The sequence below is a fragment of the Rhincodon typus genome, chromosome 2 (assembly GCF_021869965.1).
Source record: "Rhincodon typus isolate 14 chromosome 2, sRhiTyp1.1, whole genome shotgun sequence".
In the NCBI taxonomy this organism is placed as follows: Eukaryota; Metazoa; Chordata; class Chondrichthyes; order Orectolobiformes; family Rhincodontidae; genus Rhincodon; species Rhincodon typus.
Window position 1 is genome coordinate 51,181,740 of NC_063333.1, and position 19,766 is coordinate 51,201,505.

Consider the following 19,766-nt stretch of genomic DNA (forward strand, 5'->3'; position numbering starts at 1 on the left):
TGAATGGATAATGTTTTTATTCATTTGTGTGGTATGGGCGTTGCTGGCTGGGCCAGCATTTATTACCTGCCCCAAGTTGCCCTTGAGAAGGTATTGATGAGCTACCTTTTTAAATAGCTGCAGTCCATGTGCTGTGGTAAACCCGCAAAGTCATGAGGGATGGACTTCCAGGTTTTGACCCAGGGACACTGAAGGAATAGTGAAGTATTTCCGAGTCAGATGGTGAGTGACTTGGAGGGGAGCTTGCAGGTGGTGATGTTCTCATGTATCCGCTGCCCTTGTCCTTCTAAATGGAAGTGGTTGTGTGTTTGGAAGTTGCTGTCCTAGGATCTTTGATGAATTTTTGCAGTGCATCTTGGAGATAGTATGCGCTGCTGCTACTGCATGTTGGCAGTGGAGGGTATGGATTTTTGTGGATATGGTATCAATCAAGTGGGTTGCTTCCTGAAGTTGGTCTCATTCGGGCAAGTGGGAATATTTCATCACAGTCCTGACTTGTGCCTTGTAGGTGGTGGATAGACTTTGGGGAGTCAGGAGGTGAGCTATTCACTGCAGTATTCCTAGGCTCTGGGCTGCCCTTGTAGCCACTATTATATGGTGAGTCCAGTTGAGATTCTGGTCAATGGTAACTCCTAGGATGTTGATCATGAGGGATTCAGTGATAGTAACGCCATTGAATGACAAGGGGCAGTGGATGGATTTTCTTTTATTGGAGATGGTCATTGCCTGGCATTTGTGTGGAGCAAATATTACTTGCCACTTTTCAGCCCAAGCCTGTTGCATTTGGACATCCTCAATATCTGAGGAGTCACAAATGGTGCTGAACAATGTGTAATCATCAGCAAACATCCCCACTTCTGACATTATAATGGAGGGTAGGTTATTAATGAAGCAGCTAAAGATGTTTGGACTTAGGACAGAACTCTGAGGAATTCCTGCAGAGATGTCCTGGGGCTGAGATGACTGACCTCCAACAACTACAACCTTCTTCCGATGAACACAAGATACAACTCAGATATACCCATGGCCCTCCAGAATCTCCCTTCCCTCTCCCAACCCCACCTCCTATTGTGTATTTACTATCCCTCCTGACCTTCCGCTGTCCAATGCTGAACGTTCCATACTCAGCAAAGGTCTCAGTTTTATCCTCTATGTCCCCACCTGAATGAATTTTGGGCATGACGTGACGGATCAGTTCTGAGGAAGGGTCACTGGACCCAAAACGATAACTCTGATTTCCCTCCACAGATGCTGCCAGACCTGCTGAGCTTTTCCAGCAATTTCTGTTTTCGCTTCTTGCTGTGTGCCCAGGTGTGACTCCAGTCAGTAGAGACTTTTCCCCCTGATTCCCAATGACATCAGCTTTTGTGAGGGCTCTTTGATGCCATACTCGGTCTAATGTAGCCTTGGGCTGTCACTCCCACCTCACCTCTAAAATTAAGTTCTTTTTTTTTCCTATTCTAAACAAGGCTGTAATGAGGTCAGGAGCTGAGTGGCCTTAGTGAAACTCAAACTGGGCATCACTAAGCTGGTTCTTGCTGAGCAGGTATTGCTTGACAATATTGTTGATGACACTTTCCATCAGTTTACTAATGATGAAGAGTAGACTGATGGGGTGGTAATTGGCCAGGTTGGATTTGGCCAGCTTTTTTGTGTACAGGACACTCCTCAGCAATTTCCTATGTTGTCGGGCAGATGCCAGTGTTGTAGCTGGAAGACTTACCCTAGCGATGTACAGGAATTCTGCCTCTCTGCTATATCAGAAATGGGAAAAGTATCACATCTGGATTTAAAAGAATTGGATTAAATAGGATCAAATCCTTGTGGGCTCCAAGTGCCTGTAAACCTGTCATATCCCATCCTTCTTCCCAGTGAACATTGGATTTTTTGTGCCTTTGAGTTCAGGAATTGCAGGTCCATAGTTTCTGTTTTCCAGCGCCAAACATTCAGAATGAAATCTTGCAATTTCCTCATTTATGAATATTATTTTTACTGTATTATTTTTATAATATTTGTAAATTCACTTTATTGTTGCTCAATTTCTTCATGTCAAATCATTTCCTATATGGAAGGAAGTTGAAGCAGAACTGAATAAATTGAAAAAAAAACTGGTACACAAGTAACTGAAATTGCAGATGATATAAAACTTGGTTATTTCTTCCAGTAATGATCCCAAATTCCGGGAATCCACATGATTCTTAAATGAGATTATTACAGAAATAAACTGATTATAGACATAGGCATAGTCCTGTTCAATGTCAATGCAAATTCCTGGAAGTTTATAAAGTTTATAAAATTATGAGAGGCATAGATAGGGTTGAGAGTCAGAATCTTTTTCCCAGAATTGAAATGTTTAATACTAGAGGGCATGCATTTAAGGTAAGAGGGGGAAAGTTCAAAGGAGGTGTGAGGGGTTTTTTTATACATAGTGGCAGGAATCTGGTCCACACTGCCAGGGGTAGTGGTGGAGGCAGATATGATAGCAGCATTTAAGGGGCTTTTAGATAAGCACATGAATAAGCAAGGAATGGGGAATATGTACCACAGGCAGGCAGAAGGGTTTAGTTTAATTTGGCGTCATGTTCAGCACAACAGTGTGGTCCGAAGTACCTTTTCATGTGTTGTAGCATTCTATGTTCTAGTCAATGATTAAAGAATCATTGAAGACACAGGACCTGGTGTTATGATTGTAGGGGAGGGTGGGATGAATGATAACATTAGTTAGGTGGAGATGACAAACCACTTGTAGCAAGAGCAGAAGAACTATTATAAGTACTTACAGACTGGTAACAGGAGACAGGAACATTGGAATGAAAATGAATATTGGCAAACAAAAGGAATACAAATTTCAAAATAACCAAGAAACGTTTATGAATTCATAGAACAACTGAAAGGGTTCAAGAATTCAGGAAGCATAATATCTGCAGATGGCAAATGCAACAAAGAAATCTGAACAAGAATAACATTGGGAAAGCCTATATTTTGTAAGGAGAGACAACTGGTAACTGGAAAACAACAAATTACTCAAAAAAACCTTGTGAGAGTTTGATTTGGAATGTTGTTTTGCATCGATACAAAGCATGGACTTTATGGAAGGAGGAGACCTACTTGATAAATAGCTTTAAAGTCTTAGTTTGGAGGAGAATGGAACGGATCTATTAGATAGAAAAAGCAAATGCTAAGTTTGTGTGCAGTATGAATCAACAAAGAAGTTATTGAATGTAATTAAGAAAAGGCAGGGTAGGGCATATTTTAGGAAGAAACAGACTTGTATGAGATATTATGGAGAGAAAATATCACAGGAAAAAAAGAGTAAGGGAGAGAATATCAATGCGAGATGGCTTGAAAAAAAAGGAAATTATTGTCAAATGAAAAAATTGGAACAAAGTAGAGTGATGCAGAAAGATTACAAAGAGCCAAGGTTGTGCCTTGGGTAGAGTGCACATGATGACGATGATGAAACTGACTGTATGTATTTTCTAAGCTAAACTTAAAATCTAGTTATCACTGGCAAGAAATCAATCAGAAGAGCTGCTGAATTACAATCAACATGAGGGCTGCTAATGAGTCTTGTGATTATTGAGTATGGTGAGCTCGTAGTTATGGCACTGAACTAGGCAATTTATACAAATACTAGGAAAATTGTGAATTAAATTCGTACTATGGCAAACTAGTTTCAGAAAATTCTGAAAGCTGCTGGACTACTGCAAAACTCCAACTGATTCACTGGATTGAATAAAATAGGTGTTGGGTTCTGACAAGGGGACTATATGTTGGTCTTAAACCCAAGAATATATGAGGCCTGCTCACCTGCACCATTGTCCTACTGTTGGCCAAAAACAATCTTTCTGTGAGAGCTTTGTCCAATTAGGGATGGAAGGAAGACTGTTGAAGCAGGGAGGCCCCACTGATGGCAGTGACTTTCCAATGCATGAAGGGGACCATGAGAATGCCTCAAAATGAAGGCATCCTCTGCAGGCTTGGAAAACCTTTAAAATAAAGTGTGACTACATCTGCTGGGTCATCATTGTGGAGGTGGAGGTCCTAAACATGATGACATGCAGTCATGGTTGTAGACCCTCCTCCATGAGATTCCTGCAAGAAATTGCTGACATTCTTGCTTTGTAATCTACCTCCACCCCTTGGAATAATCCAACCTCTAAAACAGAACTCCTCTCTGGTTCAATTTACATGTGCCTTCACAGTTGACTTTAATTGCTTAGCACATTGCTGAGCAATAAAAACAATTTATTGAGATAACTGGGATTGGGCACAAAATGCAGCTTTATCAATATCATTCATCGAAGAAAAAACTTTTAAACAACTATCTATATTGCTGTTCCATATTATTTGACCAGAGAAAACATACATTTGGAACCATATCCGTTGGTCACCGAATAGTAAATAAAATTTACTGATAGTGGAAAAACAAACTAGGCAATTGGCACTGTTCTGATATTACAGAAATTAGAGATTAAAAATTATCCAGGCTTTCAGTTGAATTGCTGGGGTACATTTTAAATTCCATTTTGCATTATGTCAATAGCCTCAGAAAACTTGTAGTTTGAAATAAACATTTTTTTTGCTAAAGAAGCTTTCCATGTCTAAACGTTAGGTCTGTTTCTCTTCCCAGCACTTCCTTTTTTTAAATGTCATATCTGCAGCGTCCACAGTCTTTTGCTTTTATAATGTTGTTCGTTTAATCGTGAGGCAGTCCTGAACAATGCCAATTGAACACACTAGCTTAACGTACTTGGTATAAACAGCCTTAAGAAAGCGCTTCATGTTGAACTAATACAAGCAAAACATCATAAAGACCTTTCCAGTAAGTTATGTTCACTCTTGGCAATTATTATCAGTTTTAAGCAGGTTGATCTCTTGGAGCTGAGAGAACAAATGTTTAATTGCATTGCTTGTTAATTCATCCTTTGATTGTCATTGTGTTAGTGTTTCCAGAATGCAGCCATAAATTTTCTTTTGACATGTTGCTTTCTTTTTCTCATTTGAAGTGAATTGAACAAAAATAAGCCAACAGCTGTGTCAGTTTGTGCTCTGTACCGCCCCTGGCGGGGTGCTGCTAAACGCTGTGGACTACATAGTGTGCAGGGAGGCAGGGCAATGAGTGAGCTGCCACCACCACCGCCGCTGTGGTCACCATTCCAGCCCGGATCACTTCCTTGAAAAAAAGCACAACACAGCTCTGCACGTACAGAGCAGCTGGGAGCCATGGCGGAGAGCGGCGGCGGCGGTGGAGGAGGAGTAGGCGGGTTGCAGCAGGGATCGCAGGCGGTGTGTGTTGTTTCCTCGGACTCGGTGCCTCTTGTGCCGGTGTCGCTGGCTCTGCCGGTTGTCAGCTGCGCCGCGGTTGCAGCGAGCGGCCGTTCCGCCGCCGCGGGGAGTCAGCAGCAGCAGCGGGAGAGGATTGCGCTGAGAAAGGCGCAGCTCCGCAACTACCCCCGGACAAAGAAACTGGAAAAACTCGGCGTTTATTCCGCCTGCAAGGTACCGACTGGAACCTGCTGATCTGAGCGCGGGGGGTGGGGGGGCGAAACATGGGGCCCGGGCACCCCCAGCAAACAATCTGAAGTCTCTTTTAAAACAGGCTCCTCTCCGATGAAGTGACATGTCAGAATTAATTTTGTTTTGACTGTATTCGTGTCAGGTCGGCTTGTTTTGCAATAGGGGGCGGGTTTGTTTCGGTATCTGGCACTTCTGTGTTGTAAACAATGTTAGGATCGCTGCATGCTGTGTCACTTTCTAAAATTCGATGACAGGTTTTATGGTTGTAATGTCACACTCCTGTAATTTTCCCACATTCTGTTGCGGTAAGTCTTGGTGTTAAATGGTGTACTGTGAATATTTCAATGAGTTTTTTTTTAAAAACCAGTTTGACTTTTAGTACTGGTGAAATGCCAAAAGTATAAATCTTAGTTGTAATATTGCCAATTTTCCCTCAAAAAAGAAGTGCAACTAAACATTGACCTCTTGTCAAATAATTTGATGTGTTTCTTTCTTTGGCTTAGGAACTGTGACATACCTTGCACCCAGATGAAGTGATGCAAACTTTAGGCTAAATGCTCATCACAGTGATTGTGGCATGTAGCCAAGTCCAGCTGACTTGCTGCATGTACAGCAGGAGGTCCAAGTATGGGAGAGGCTAGTGCACCCTACAGCTTGCCTGCATATGTTCTTAAATAAAGTACCAAAGGAGCAGCAGTCCTGAGAGCGGGGCTCCCAGATCTTCTAGATGGAGACCTTAGTTAAGAGTGTGGAAAGGAGGAGATATCATATTTCCACAGAGGTCCTAAAGATCTACACTATGATGGGAATGGGAGTACATAACCATGGAATCTTGCGCTGAGGACAAAAATGCAGTGCCACATTCAGAACAGCGGTGGATACTTTGCTGTTATAGAACTTTGCCTCATCGATTTTGTGCCTACAGCATGTGTCAGCAGCTTATGCGGCAAACGTGGTGATTGTTTTTCAACCAAGTGGCCACACACTGTTATCAGTCAGACAATGTCAGCAGAGTCAATCATAGGCATTGTCTGATCTCTGCTAGAGGCTTGGACTTAGTCAGTCAGCCATTTGGGGTATTCAGGGACAGGTGCACCATGTCATTACAGTCAGGGGAGTGGACTTGGTCAGCCTGCTGAACCCGTTTAACCATGCTAGGAATTGTTTAGTAGGGAATCTGTTCAGCTCCATCAGGTGTCTGGTCACTCAGCAACCAAGGCTGTCTTTTGAAGGTGGTCAGGGATGTGTGCCACAGTCAGTTTGGGGTCTGTCCACTCAAAAACAAGATGTGGGGTGTTAATCAAGGATCAAGGATCACATGAAGAAGTCACAACAGAGTTACCCTCAGGATGTGGAGGAAATACAGGAGACCCAGAGTCTGTTGTCTGTGCCGCTTCCACCAGATGAACAAGGGATGGCGCCAACACTGGATAAGGATGTCCAAGGACACTATCACAGGATTATACCAAATACTGTATCAGGACATGCTACCTGATGGGTTGCGTAGCCATCCTATCCCAGTGGTGGATATCCTACTGGCTGCTTCGAAGCAGCCACTGCGGACTTGTATGGAATTTCAAATCTTAACCCACAAACATATTAAGGCTTTTAATGATGTTATCGGTGCAAGATCACACTTCTTGTTTCCTCATGATGTGGTCAGTGCTGCAGCCTGGGCAGGTGCTTTGTCAACTTAGCTGGCTTCCCCAGGTGCAGTCTGTTATAGACTGTACACATTGTTGTTTTAAGAGCACCATTGCATAATGGGCAGACTTCATCATTAGAAAAGGATTTCATTCAGTCAATGATTTGTCTGAATTTGTCTGTGATCATTGGTAGCACATAGTACCAGGCACCCTGGAATTTGTCATGATGCCTGCTTCCTTGATAATTTTTGGATTCCTGCTTTTATTTCAAAGGCCTGTTGCCTTATGAGAATGGCTGGTGGAAGATGAGGGCTTTCCAAGCATTGTTGATGATTTGGTTATGCTACCCTTTGAGGGCAAGCATAGATACAGTGCACCATTTTCTTCTACCAGGGCCATGCTGGAGCAGATGATAGGCCAGATGAAGATGAGGTTCCACTGTTTTGGATCCGTTTTGATTGGCCTTAACGCTTGAATGCTGTTCCTTGCGCAACCAAAACAGTTACTGAGGCAATACTGAAGATGCTAAGGAGCTGGAATAATGAGAGCAGTCTTCTAAGAAGGATACTGAGGACATTGTGTGGGAGAAACATCTCCTTCGTCATGATAAGATGGTACAGCCTTGGACACAACAAGCCAGACAGGACCTGTTGCACCTGCTTTCAATAGATCTGAGTTGAGTGAAGTTGCCATTCACTGAGTGTAAATTCATTGCTTCTCAAAAGTAAGCAAACCTTGCCATGTTTGACTTTTATAAAGAAGGAAGGTCATTGTTGAAGCAGCTGAAGTTGGGGAGGGGCCACTACCTTGAGGAACTCCAGAATCTTCTGGAGCTGAGATGACTGACCTTCAATAATCACAACTATCTTCTTTTGTTCAGATCTGAGACTGCGAGTTTCCCCCGATTCCCATTGGCTCTTAGTTTTGCTAGGGCTTCTTCATACCACATCAGTCAAGTACTGCTTTGATGTCTAGGGCAGTCATTTTCACCTCCTGGTGTTCAGCTCTTTTGTCCATGTTTAAACCAAGCCTGTAATGAGGTCAGGAGTTGAGTAGTCTAGGCGGAACACAAACTGAGTGCCAGTGAGCAGGTAATTGCTACGTGAATGCTGCTCTATTACCACTGTTGATGATCCCTTCTGTCCCTTTACTGATGATCAAGAGTGGACTGATGGAATGGTAATTGTCTGGGTTGGATTTGTCTTGCTTTCAATGTATAGTAATATCTGGGCAGGTTTCCAGGTTGACAGGTAGATGAGAATGTCATTGCTATACAGGGACATATTTACTAGGGGCATGGCAAATTCTAGAGCACAAGGCTTCAGTACTATAGCTGGAATGTTGTCTGTTCCCATAGCTTTTGCAGTATCCTGTGCCTTCAGTTATTTTTTTGATATCACATGTAGAGAATCAAAGTGGTTGAATATGGGCATCTGTGATGCTGGGGACTTCCAGACGAAGCCAATTTAGATCATCCTCATGGCACTTCTGGCTGAAAATTGTTGCAAATGCTTCAGCCTTGTCTTTTATCTTTCGCAGCCTGAGCACCCCATCATTAAGGATGGAGATGTTTCTGGATTTCTCCTCCAGTGAGTTATTCATTTGCCCACAACCATTCGTGACTGCTTATGACAAGACTGCAGAACTTAAATCTTTAATCAGCAAATATTAATGATATATTTAAATGTGGAAATTATTTACTACAGAGGATATGATGTGTGCATTATGTGATTGTCATTTGCTTCTTATCCTTTTAGGCTGAAGAATCATGCAAGTGCAATGGCTGGAAGAATCCAAAGCCCCCTCCGACTCCTCCAAGAGTAAGCCTCCAACAGACAACCGTCAGTCTTACAGAACTCTGTCGGAGCTGTAATCATACACTCAGTAAGTATGGAGCTTTCTCCTGCTCACTTTCTGGTTCAAGATGAAAAACACAGATTACCATTTTCATTCAAGGTTGTTTAATTCAAAGGATCTGAGAATTTCAATCTATCACTGTTCCATTTATTATTACCAAGAAAATATTCTCGGAAATGTTACTCAAAAGGGTAAATTTAATTCACAGTTCAGCTGTCTTTGTAGATGTTTACCACGCCTTTATTTAGTAGGCAAATTGCTAGATATTTGCCAATTAACTCATTCAGAGATGCTATTACACACCTCTGAAAGAGATAGGAATAGATTGATAAATAGATTGAAACCAGGCCTCCTGGCTCAGAGGTAGGGACACTATCATGACAGTAGAAGAGCCCTCTCCTACTGGACCTGGTATTCCCAGGTGATCTCCTGTTCAGGTACTAACAATTTCTGAGTCTGCTTATCTTCCAAGATCAGATGAGATTAGGCATTTTCACACTAGTATGGCCATAGGCACTATATCCCCAAAGATTGGGGCCCTGTAAATTCATTGTTTCTCAAAAGTAAGCAAACCTTCCCACATTTGACCTTTATGATGGAGGGAAGGTCATTGGTGAAGCAGCTGCAGATGGTTGGGCCACTACCCTGAGGAACTCCAGAATATTCTGGAGCTGAGATGACTGTCTTCTTTTGTTCAGGTCTGACTCTATCTTCTGGAGAGTTACTAAGTTGAAATTGTTGCTTCCTCTAATATTGAGTGAATCTTGGTTTTGTATTTTTGTTTTTCACTATGTGACATTCCTGTGGTAACAAAATACTTCATCTGGGATATGAGTAGAAAGGCAGATAATTAATCAGTACAACTCAGTCACTTAACACCCCCAGAATCTCAAGTGTCGACAGCTCACGGTCTTCATGTCTAACTTTATTTGCAAAATCTGAGACACAATTTAGGTGCAATTCAATTTTAATATGAAGAATCACAGGAGCAAACATAATTTTAAAGTCAGGAGAGTGTTAAAATATATCTAAGCCCACCAGCATCCTTTACTAATACTGTCAAAAAATCACATGACACCAGGTTACAGTCCAACAGGTTCATTTGAAAACACAAGCTTTCGGAGTCTCGCTCCTTCTTCAGGTGTTAGTAAGAGAAGTGGCATCAGACACAGAATTTATAAGCAAAAGATCAAAGAGTCACTGAACTGTTGCGAATGTATTGAGCAAGCCTAAGATAGCTGTTAAATCCTTAATCAGTCAGAAAGGAGATGCAGATTTCGATTGATTAATATGCAAATCCCAAACTTTCTTTCAAGTCACTGCCCTGAAATAACTAAAGGTTTTATCAGCATACCAGAAGTGACCTGTCAGGTCAGACAATGCATTTTTGGTGTGAGGCTATGTTTATTCTAAAAACATAGACACATGGAAGATAGGAACAAAATGGGGCCATTCAGTCCTTCAAGCCTGCTCTGCCATTCTTCACGATCATGGCTGATCATCCAACTCAATAGCCTAATCCTGCTTTCTTCCCATAACCTTTGATCCCATTCGCCCCAAGTGCTATACTAGTCACCTCTTGAATACATTCAATGTTTTAAGATCAACTACTTCCTGTGGTAGTGAATTCCACAAGCTCACCACTCTTTGGATGAAGAAATGTCACCTTATCTCTGTCCTAAAACGTCTACCCCGAATCCTCATACTGTGATCCCTGGTTCTGGACACACCCACTATTGGGAACATCCTCCCTGCATCTACCCTGTCCAGTCCTGTTAGAATTTTAAAAGTCTCTATGAGATCCCCCCTCATTTGTCTGAACTCTAGCATAAACAATCCTAATCTAGTCAATTTCTTCTCATACATCAGTCCAGCCATCCCTGCCATCCCCAGAATCAGCCTGGTAAACCTTTGCTGCACTCCCTCGAGAGCAAGAGCGTCCTTTCTCAGAAAAGGAGACCAAAACTGCACACAATACTCTAGGTGTGGCCTCACCAAGGCCCTGTAAAGCTGGAACAACACATTCCTGCTCCTGTATTCAAAACCTCTTGCAATGAAGGCCAACATACCATTTGCCACCTTTACCACCTGCTGCATCTGCATACTTACCTTCAGAGACCGGTGCACAAGGACACCCAAGTCTGGCTGCATACTGCCCTCTCCCAATTTACAACCATTCAGGTAGTAATCTGCCTTCTTGTTTTTTTTCCCGAAGTGAATAATCTCACATTTATAAAATTATACTGCATCAGCCATTGATTTGCCCACTCACCCAACCTGTCGAGATTATGCTGAAGGATCTCTGCATCCTCGCCACAGTTCACCCTCCCACCCAACTTGGTATCGTCCGCAAACTTGGAGATGTCACTTTTTGTTCCCTCATCCATGTCACTAATATATATTGTGAATAGCTGGGGTCTGAGCACCAATCCCTGTGGCACCCCACTAGTTACTGCCTGTCAATTTGAAAAGGATCCATTAATTCCTACTCTTTGTTTCCTCTCTGTCAACTAGTTTTTTTATCCGTCTCGATACACTTTCCCCAATCCCATGCGCTTTAATCTTGCACATGAATCTCTTATGTGAGACTTTGCCAAATGCTTCCTGAAAGTCCAAATATACTACATTGACTGACTGGCTCCCCCTTGTAACTAGTAGAGTTGACATTTTCAAAGAATTCCAACAGATTTGTTAAGCATGATTTCCCCTTCATAAATCCATACTGACTCTGTCTGATCCTGCCACTGCTTTCTAAATGCTCTGCTATAAAATCCTTGACAATGGAGTCAAGAATATTCCCGACTATTGATGTTAGGCTCATCAGTCTATAATCCCCTGTTTTCTCTCTACCTCCCTTTTTGAATAGTGGACTGACATTAGCCACCCTCCCATCTGCAGGCACTGTTCCAGAGTCTATAGAATCTTGGAAGATGACCATTAATGTATCCACTGTTTCTAGAGACACTATCTTAAATATACTGGGATGTAGATTATCAGGCCCTGGGGATTTAAAAAACCTTTAATTCAATCAATTTTCCCAGCACCACTTCTTTACTAATATTGATCTCCCTCAGTTCTCCCCTCTCACTAAATTTTGCATCCTCCAACAATTCTGCTATCTTATTTGTGTCCTCTTTTGTGAAGACAGAACCAAAGTATGTATTCAGTTTCTCAGCCATTTCTTCATCCCCTATTATACATTCCCCCATTTGTGTCTGTAGGGGATCTACATTTGTCTTTTACCAATCTCTTTTTCTTCACATTGAATCTGTTTGTGTTTTAAATTGGAGTCAGACTGGTTTTATTTACAAAATAGGAATTTACAAAATGTCACATTGTCTACAAATTGAGTGCTTTTTGAACAAAATAGAATATATCTGCAATTACAAATCTTCACATACATAAATCTATGCAGTGAATTTGTGTGTGTGTGTGTGTGTTGGAGGGTGGGGTGGTGGTGGTGTTGGGGAACAGAGTATATAGTGCGGCCGGATCACCTGTAGACATGAACCCAAGATCCTGGTTGAGGCTGTCCTCATGGGTGTGGAACTTGGCTATCAGCCTCTGCTCGGTGACTCCACATTGTTATGTATCCCAAAGTCTGCCTTAGAGGATATTTACACACACACTTACATAGACCCCTCTTATACACAAACTGTCTCTCACACAGACACTCACATGCACACACAGACTGAGAGTGTGTTGTGTGTGTGAGAGCAGTCAAGGGCATTCGGCCTCGAATTTTCAGCTAACCGTCCTCCAAGGCAGACTTCAGGATATGTAACAATGCAGAGTCACCGAGCAGAGGCTGATAGCCAAGTTCGGTACCCAAGAGGATGGCGTCAACCGGGATCTTGGATTCATGTCACTTTACAGGTGAGGCCACCACATTATACGCTCTCACATACGCACACACTCTCACGCACACATACACTCATGCAGTTAGACCGTCTCTCAATCACACACACACATACACGCTCTCGCTTTCTCTCTCTCTCTTCCAACCCCTCTCTCTCTATTTCCCCCTTCCTCTCACACACACTCTCTCTCCCACTCACTCACTCACTCACTCACTCTCACACACAACACACACTCTCTTTCCCTGTCTCTCTCTTCCCCCATCCCACACATACACACGTAAATCTATGCAGTGAATTTGCATTTGCAGATTTGTAATTGCAGAAACATTCTATTTTGTTCAAAAAGCACACAATTTGTAGACAGTAAATGTGGCATTTTATAAATTCCAACCTTGGAAATAAAAGCAGAAGTTAAAACACAGATTCTAAACAAGTCCTCACACCTAAAACGCATTGTCTGACCTGAGATGTCACCTCTGGTATACGAGGGAACTAATAAAACCTTTAGTTATCTCGGGGCAGTGACTTGAAAGAAATTGTAGGATTTGCATGTTAATCAATCGAAACCTGCACCTCCTTTCTAACTGATTAAAGATTTAACAGCTCGATTTAGGCTTGTTCAATACATTCGTATCAGTTCTATGGTCCTTTGATCTTTTGCTTATAAATTTTGTGCCTGACACCACCTGTCTCACTAACACCTGAACAAGAAGCTATAAACTGGTGTCATGTGATTTTTGACCTTGTCTACCCCAGTCCAACACCGGCACCTTCACATCATTACTAATACTGGGATTGAGAAATGATCAGCGAGGACAAAAAGAAGGGATATGTAGGGGCAGCTATGAATACTTAGACGAACAGTAATGGAACCCAGGTGTCTGCTAAAATTAACCTGACCCTATGTCTGTTGCAAGAGGAATTTTCCTCTTTATCATTCAACAACACCAACCGTTGAGTTAGTACTGCAGAATATGCAAGAGGATCCAGTAAGTTCACAGGTCACAATTGACTGATTGTGTCTGCACATGCAAAAATCCTGTACTACATGATAGTTGCAGGTATCCTTCTTACCCTCTACCAGTCTTTTTCTGAAAAGGCCTGTGTCCTGTTAGGTCCACCAAAACTGACATTAATGTTTAGTGGCATTTGGTAGGTATGCCCGAATAGACAACATTTGCCTGGAATGTAGGACCATGTAGCTGTGATTAGTAGGTCTCTGTGGGAAAAAAAATAGAGTTATCCAGCATAAGATTTAGACAGGTATTTGTAGCTCAAGGTGTGCAGTTCAGCAGTCTGCTGTCACACCTCACATTGCAAAGAGGAGTCTTCTGCTTCAGCAACACTATTCTATTGTTGACAGGGCCAAGAGCATCTTGTGGTCATCCTAACTGATGGACCTCTCTTCCTCCAAGCACTTCAAAATGTTCACAATAGCAAATGTTGATGCCACTAAAGATAGCAACACAATATTCTGCATTCTGTTCTATTACCTTTGATGTACTTGTATAAAGTATGATTTGTCTGGATAGTACACAAAATGGTAACTTCTCATTGTGTTTCAGTACACATGACAATAATAAATCAAATCAAATCAAAAATATTTAAACCTGATTAAGGCTGATGAAAACTTAAACACTAGCTGGGAACAAAAAAAAAAGTAGAGGGAAAATAGAAGGCCTAAGGCATTTACCTTAATAATATGTCGACCCTCAAAATGCTTGTTTATCTGCAGACCCACCTGAAGTCTTATCCTCCATCAATTTCCGTTGCTGTGCTAGAGATTCAACACTCAGAGTTCTCCTGGAGTTTGTACATATGCCCCCTTTAAAAAGTAATAAATCTCCTACCTGTTTCCAGCACCAGACTCGGATAATTATCATACGCCTGACAAGTTAGAGTTTGTGATAACTGAATGGGAATACAAGCTGATAAATTAGGAACAGAAGTAGGCTACCTGGCTCTCCAAGCCTGCTGTATCATTCAATCTGATTGCTCCATATTCATTCCTACCTCCATGACTTTCCTTATCAAGAATGTAACTCTTTTGCCTTAAAAATATTCAAGTGCTCTGCTTTTACCAGGTTTTGAATATTCCAAAGAATCCAATGGTACTCTATCCTGTCAGATTTTTGTTCCTTTCTGTCTTGCTACCAACAAAAATCAGGGTGGCAGTGGAATGACAAATACCCCCTGTTGATTTCATAACTAAATTCAGTCTGCATTTCTAGCCTGTTTTGATCACTTACCAACTCTTACTCTTCTAGTAGTTTTGTTGAGGGGAATTCCTAATATTGCTGATTTTTTTTATATTTGTTTGCACCTCGCCATTTACATTTGTAAGCCTTCTTGATTTACATTAGTGAAATCACTTAGTAGGAAAATCGAGAGCTCCAGTATGTTTGCAAAATGTGCTTCAAAGTTGTATGGCCAGGAACTGATTGTGGGCTGCTTCATTTTCTTTATTGGGTTGGTGGCCTTGTGATTTTGTTTTTAATGGTGTTGTGTAGGATTTGTGAACCCAATGCTGCAATTTCTTTGTTTACCCAGAGGGAAGTGAAATCCTGTTAAAGTTGAAATGAGGAACCAAAAACAAATGTTGTTCTGTTGTGTTTATCAGCTGATCACGTTTCCAATTTGGAAAATGTATCCGAAGAAGAAATGAACAGGCTACTTGGAATAGTACTAGATGTGGAGTACTTATTTACCTGTGTCCACAAAGAAGAAGATGCAGACACAAAGCAAGTTTATTTTTACCTATTCAAAGTAAGTATAAGGGTAGATAATTTTCCAATGGTCCTAATCATTTTAAATCCTTGACAGTTAAGAAGGTACCTCATTCTAATAAAAGTTTTGCTCAGATAACAATTATTGATTTTAGAAATGTTTTCAATACAAACTGTTAAATAATCTCCACTAAATAGAATTCTGAGAGCTGCTTGAGGGGCTAGCAACATGCTCACCAGTAGTATGTGTTTGGTACCTATCTTTGTGACATGTATTTAATTTTTCCTTCAGTTATTGCCAGGTCTGCCTTAGCTTCAAGGAGCCAAATATTCACAAAAGAAACTTGAAATAAATTGCTATAATTAGTCACAGTATAAGTAGAAAATAACATGGTTATCTACAGAATGGTTAAACGTATTTATGACTTGCCATATGTAACTCAAACTTAATGTCAAGGCACACCAGTTAGGGTTTCCACTTTGGATGCACTCAGCATTTTGGATGTAAATTACATTCAAAATTACTCCAATCTTTGAATTGAATTCTGCTCAAACTCACTTGTGCATCATAGAATGTAAAATCTTATGTGATTGGTGCAATCAGATTTCATTTCAGGACATTATTTTTCACATGCCATTTTTAAAAAATAATCTTTAGTATATGGTGTCAGATTTTTGCTCCAAAGAAAGATAGTGAAAGTTGGGAAACTGCTCAGCTTGCTAAACGCAGGCTTGAAGAAAATGCCCCTTCGGACCTGAAATTTACTTTAGGGTGCAGTTACAGGATTGAGTTGAGCCAACTTCCCTGTAGATACAGATTGGAAGGGCTGCTGGGTACTCAGACAGGATGTTAAAAAGGCCCATGTTGTTCTCTGGGACTTTGTCACTGTTTTTTGTTCAATGTTAGGCCTTCTAATCTCACCCCCCACAACACATCACTAACCCCCAACACAAATTGTCCTTCAAAATTTCTATGGTGCGTGGACCTCTGAGGTCCATGCGCAGCAGCAACTTGTGAACCCAGAAGTCAAGGTGTCACCACAACATGACTAGTGTGCATGGAACCTCAGAGCAGCCATGCAGCTTAGAAGGAGCCCTTCCCATCACTCCCCATGCCACATCCATGTCAGCTCTTGCCTCCGCCCAACGCATGGCACGCATCACTCATGCCAACTTAATGCCAACAAATGACATCCCCCATCAACCACTCTTTGCCCTTTCTCCCTGTATGTCAATATACACAGTATCCATCATTTGCAGGCCTTGAGCCACATGGAGATTATATATAATAAATAAATATTACAGCTTTTGCATGTCATGAAAAAAGCCTGAAAGGCTGTTCAAATTTAAAACAAAATCAAGTACACAATCCCTTATAAAACATACAGATTTGTATTCATAAACTCATGTCAAAGATAATTATTAATTTACTGGCCTGTTTGATGCTGAGGTTGTGACAAGCTTTGTGGGTGAGGCTACATCTCATTGTGAAGAATAATGGAAACCATCAGTAGCTATTTATTAAACCAGTAGGCGGAACCCAAGTGGAACCTCAGTGAACAGGTTTAGTGAGTGCTTCTTGACAGCATTGTCAGTGATCCCAGTCATCACTTTGATGATTGAAAGTGGATTGGTGGGGTGTTAGTTACCCTGTGTTTTGTGTACAGGACATACCCCGTCAACTTTTCACATTGCTGGGTAAATGCTAGTCTTTTAACCAGAGCACAAGCTTTCAGTACTAGTGCTGGGGTATAGTTAGTTCCTGCAGCCTTTGCCATAACCAGTGCCTTTAGCTGTCTTTTGATATCGTCTGGAGTGAGTCAAATTGTCTGAAGTCTAACACCTGTGATGCCAGGGACCTTAGGAGGAGGCTGAAATGCACTGTTAATGCGACACTTCTGGCTGAGGGTGGCTGTATATGCTTTAACCTTGACTTTTGCACTTATGCTGGGGTCCACTGTCATTGAGAATGGGGCTATTTGTGGAGCCTTCTCCTCTTGTTCACCACCATTTATCATTGAATGTGGCGGGGTTGGAGAGCTTAGCTCTGATCCATTGGTTATTGGATCACCTAGCTTTGACCGCTTAATGCTGCTTACACTGGTTGGCATACAAGTTGTCCTGTGTTGCATCTTGATCAGGATGGCACCTCATTTTTAGGTATGTCTGCTGCTATTTCCCGGCATGCCCTCCTGCATAATTTTATTCATCCATTGTTGGTCCCCTTGCTTGGTGGTAATGGGGATATGATGGGCGATGAGTTTGCATATTGTGGTTGAATTTATACATGCTGCTGTTGGCCCACAACACAGATGCATCCGCTACATCTGGATCAGTAAGGATAAAGTACAAGAGTGTCCTTCCTCTTGTTGGTTCCCTCATCACTTACCAACAGCCCAACCAATTAAGTATGTCCTTCATGACTCAGCCAGCCTGGTCTGTAGTGGCGTTAACAAGTCACTCTTGGTGTTGGAGATTGAAGTCTCCTACTCAGGGTACAATTTGTGTAATTTCCACCCTCAGTGCATCTTCCAACATGGAGGAGAACATGATGGGCGCATGATATGTCATAATCAGCATGAGGTCTCCTTGCCTGTGTTTGACATGATTAGTGAAACGTGTCATGAGTCAATGTTGAGGACCCCCAGGGCAACTCCTTCCTAACTGCGTACTATTGTGCCACTATCTCTGGGTTTTTTGAGTTGTCCAGGGATGGTGATGCTGGTGTCTAGGACATTATCTGTAAGGTCTGATTCTGTGACAATGACTGCATCAGGCACTCAATTGACTGGTTTGTAGGACAGCTGTCCCAATTTTGACACAAAGGAGAATTTTGCAGAGTCATGCGCAATGTCTAGATAAATGCCTCCCAGATTGCCTTGATCCTCTACAATTCGCCTACCATCACAGTAGTTCTGCGGCAGACACCATCTCTTTGGTCCTACACTCAACCCTGGAACATCTGGATGACAAGGACATCTACATCAAATGCCTATTTATTGACTTTAGCTCTGCCTTCAACAGTATAATTCCAACAAAACTCATCTCCAAACTCTGAGACCTAGGATTCTGCTCTGCCCCTCTGCAACTGGATCCTCAACTTCCTGACCCACAGACTGCAATCACTAAAGAGAGGTAACAACAGTTCCTCCACAATAATCCTCAATGCTGATGCTGTGCAAGGCTGCATACCCAGCCCCTTACTATATTCCTCATATACCCATGACGCTGTGTGGCCAAATTCAGCTTTAACTCCATTTACAAATTTGCTCATGACACCACCATAGTAGGCCAGATCTCAAACAACAAGACAGCGTACAGGAAAGTGATAGATAGCTTACTGGCATAGTGTAATGACAACGATTTCTCCCTCAATGTCAGCAAAATGAAGGAACTGGTCATTGACTTCAGGAAGTGGAGTGGACGACATGCCCCTGTCCATATCATTGATGCTGAGCTTCAAGTTCCTTGGAGTTAATAACACCAACAATCTATCCTGATTCATCCACGTCAACAGTCAAAAAAGGACACAAATGCCTCTGTATCCTCAGAAGGCTAAGGAAATTCAGCATGTCCACAAGGACTCTTACCAATTCTTACAGATGCACCACAGAAAGCATCCTATCCTGATACATACAGCTGGGATCACAACCGCTCTGCCGAAGAAATTACAGAGAGTTGTGAATGCAGCCCCGTCCATCTCGAAAAACAGCCTTCCTTCCATTGACTCCGTCTACACTTCCAGCTGTCTCGGGAAAGCAGGTGTCATAAATAAAGACCCCTCCTACCCCAGTTACACTCCCTTCCACCCTCTTCTGTTGGGCAGAAGATACAAAAGTTTGAAAACTTGTATGAACAGATTTAAGAATAGCTTCTTCCCTGCTGTTATCAGACTTATGAATGAACCTCTCACACATTAGAGTTGATCTTTCTCTGCACCTTCTCTAAAGCTGTAACACTGTATTCTGCATCCTATTCTATTAACCTGATGTACTTATGGTATGATTTGTCTGGTTAGCAAGCAAAACAATAGTTTTCACTGTGTCTCAGTACATGTAACAATAATAAATCAAATCAAATGCCAGGTGGTCTGTCCAGTTTCATTTCTTTTATCAGACATGAGTGACTTGCTAGGTCATTTAAGAGTCAAAGACATT

The 19,766-nt window shown here is 41.8% G+C and overlaps 1 protein-coding gene across 2 annotated transcripts in view; it reads left to right on the top strand.

Annotated features, from left to right (window-relative positions):
• The first annotated feature begins 5,073 nt into the window (after positions 1-5,073).
• The window catches only part of kat2b (K(lysine) acetyltransferase 2B), a 58,646-nt gene continuing 43,953 nt past the window's right edge, over positions 5,074-19,766 (top strand). The window contains exons 1-3 of one of the 2 annotated variants that reach the window (XM_048609272.1): positions 5,074-5,502; positions 8,924-9,050; positions 15,504-15,649. In XM_048609272.1, coding sequence (XP_048465229.1) covers positions 5,227-5,502; positions 8,924-9,050; positions 15,504-15,649 — 549 coding nt within the window. In that variant the 5' untranslated portion in view covers positions 5,074-5,226. Of the gene's footprint in view, positions 5,503-5,754; positions 5,826-8,923; positions 9,051-15,503; positions 15,650-19,766 lie in introns of those variants that run through there. The other variant, XM_048609276.1, reaches the window with a different exon arrangement.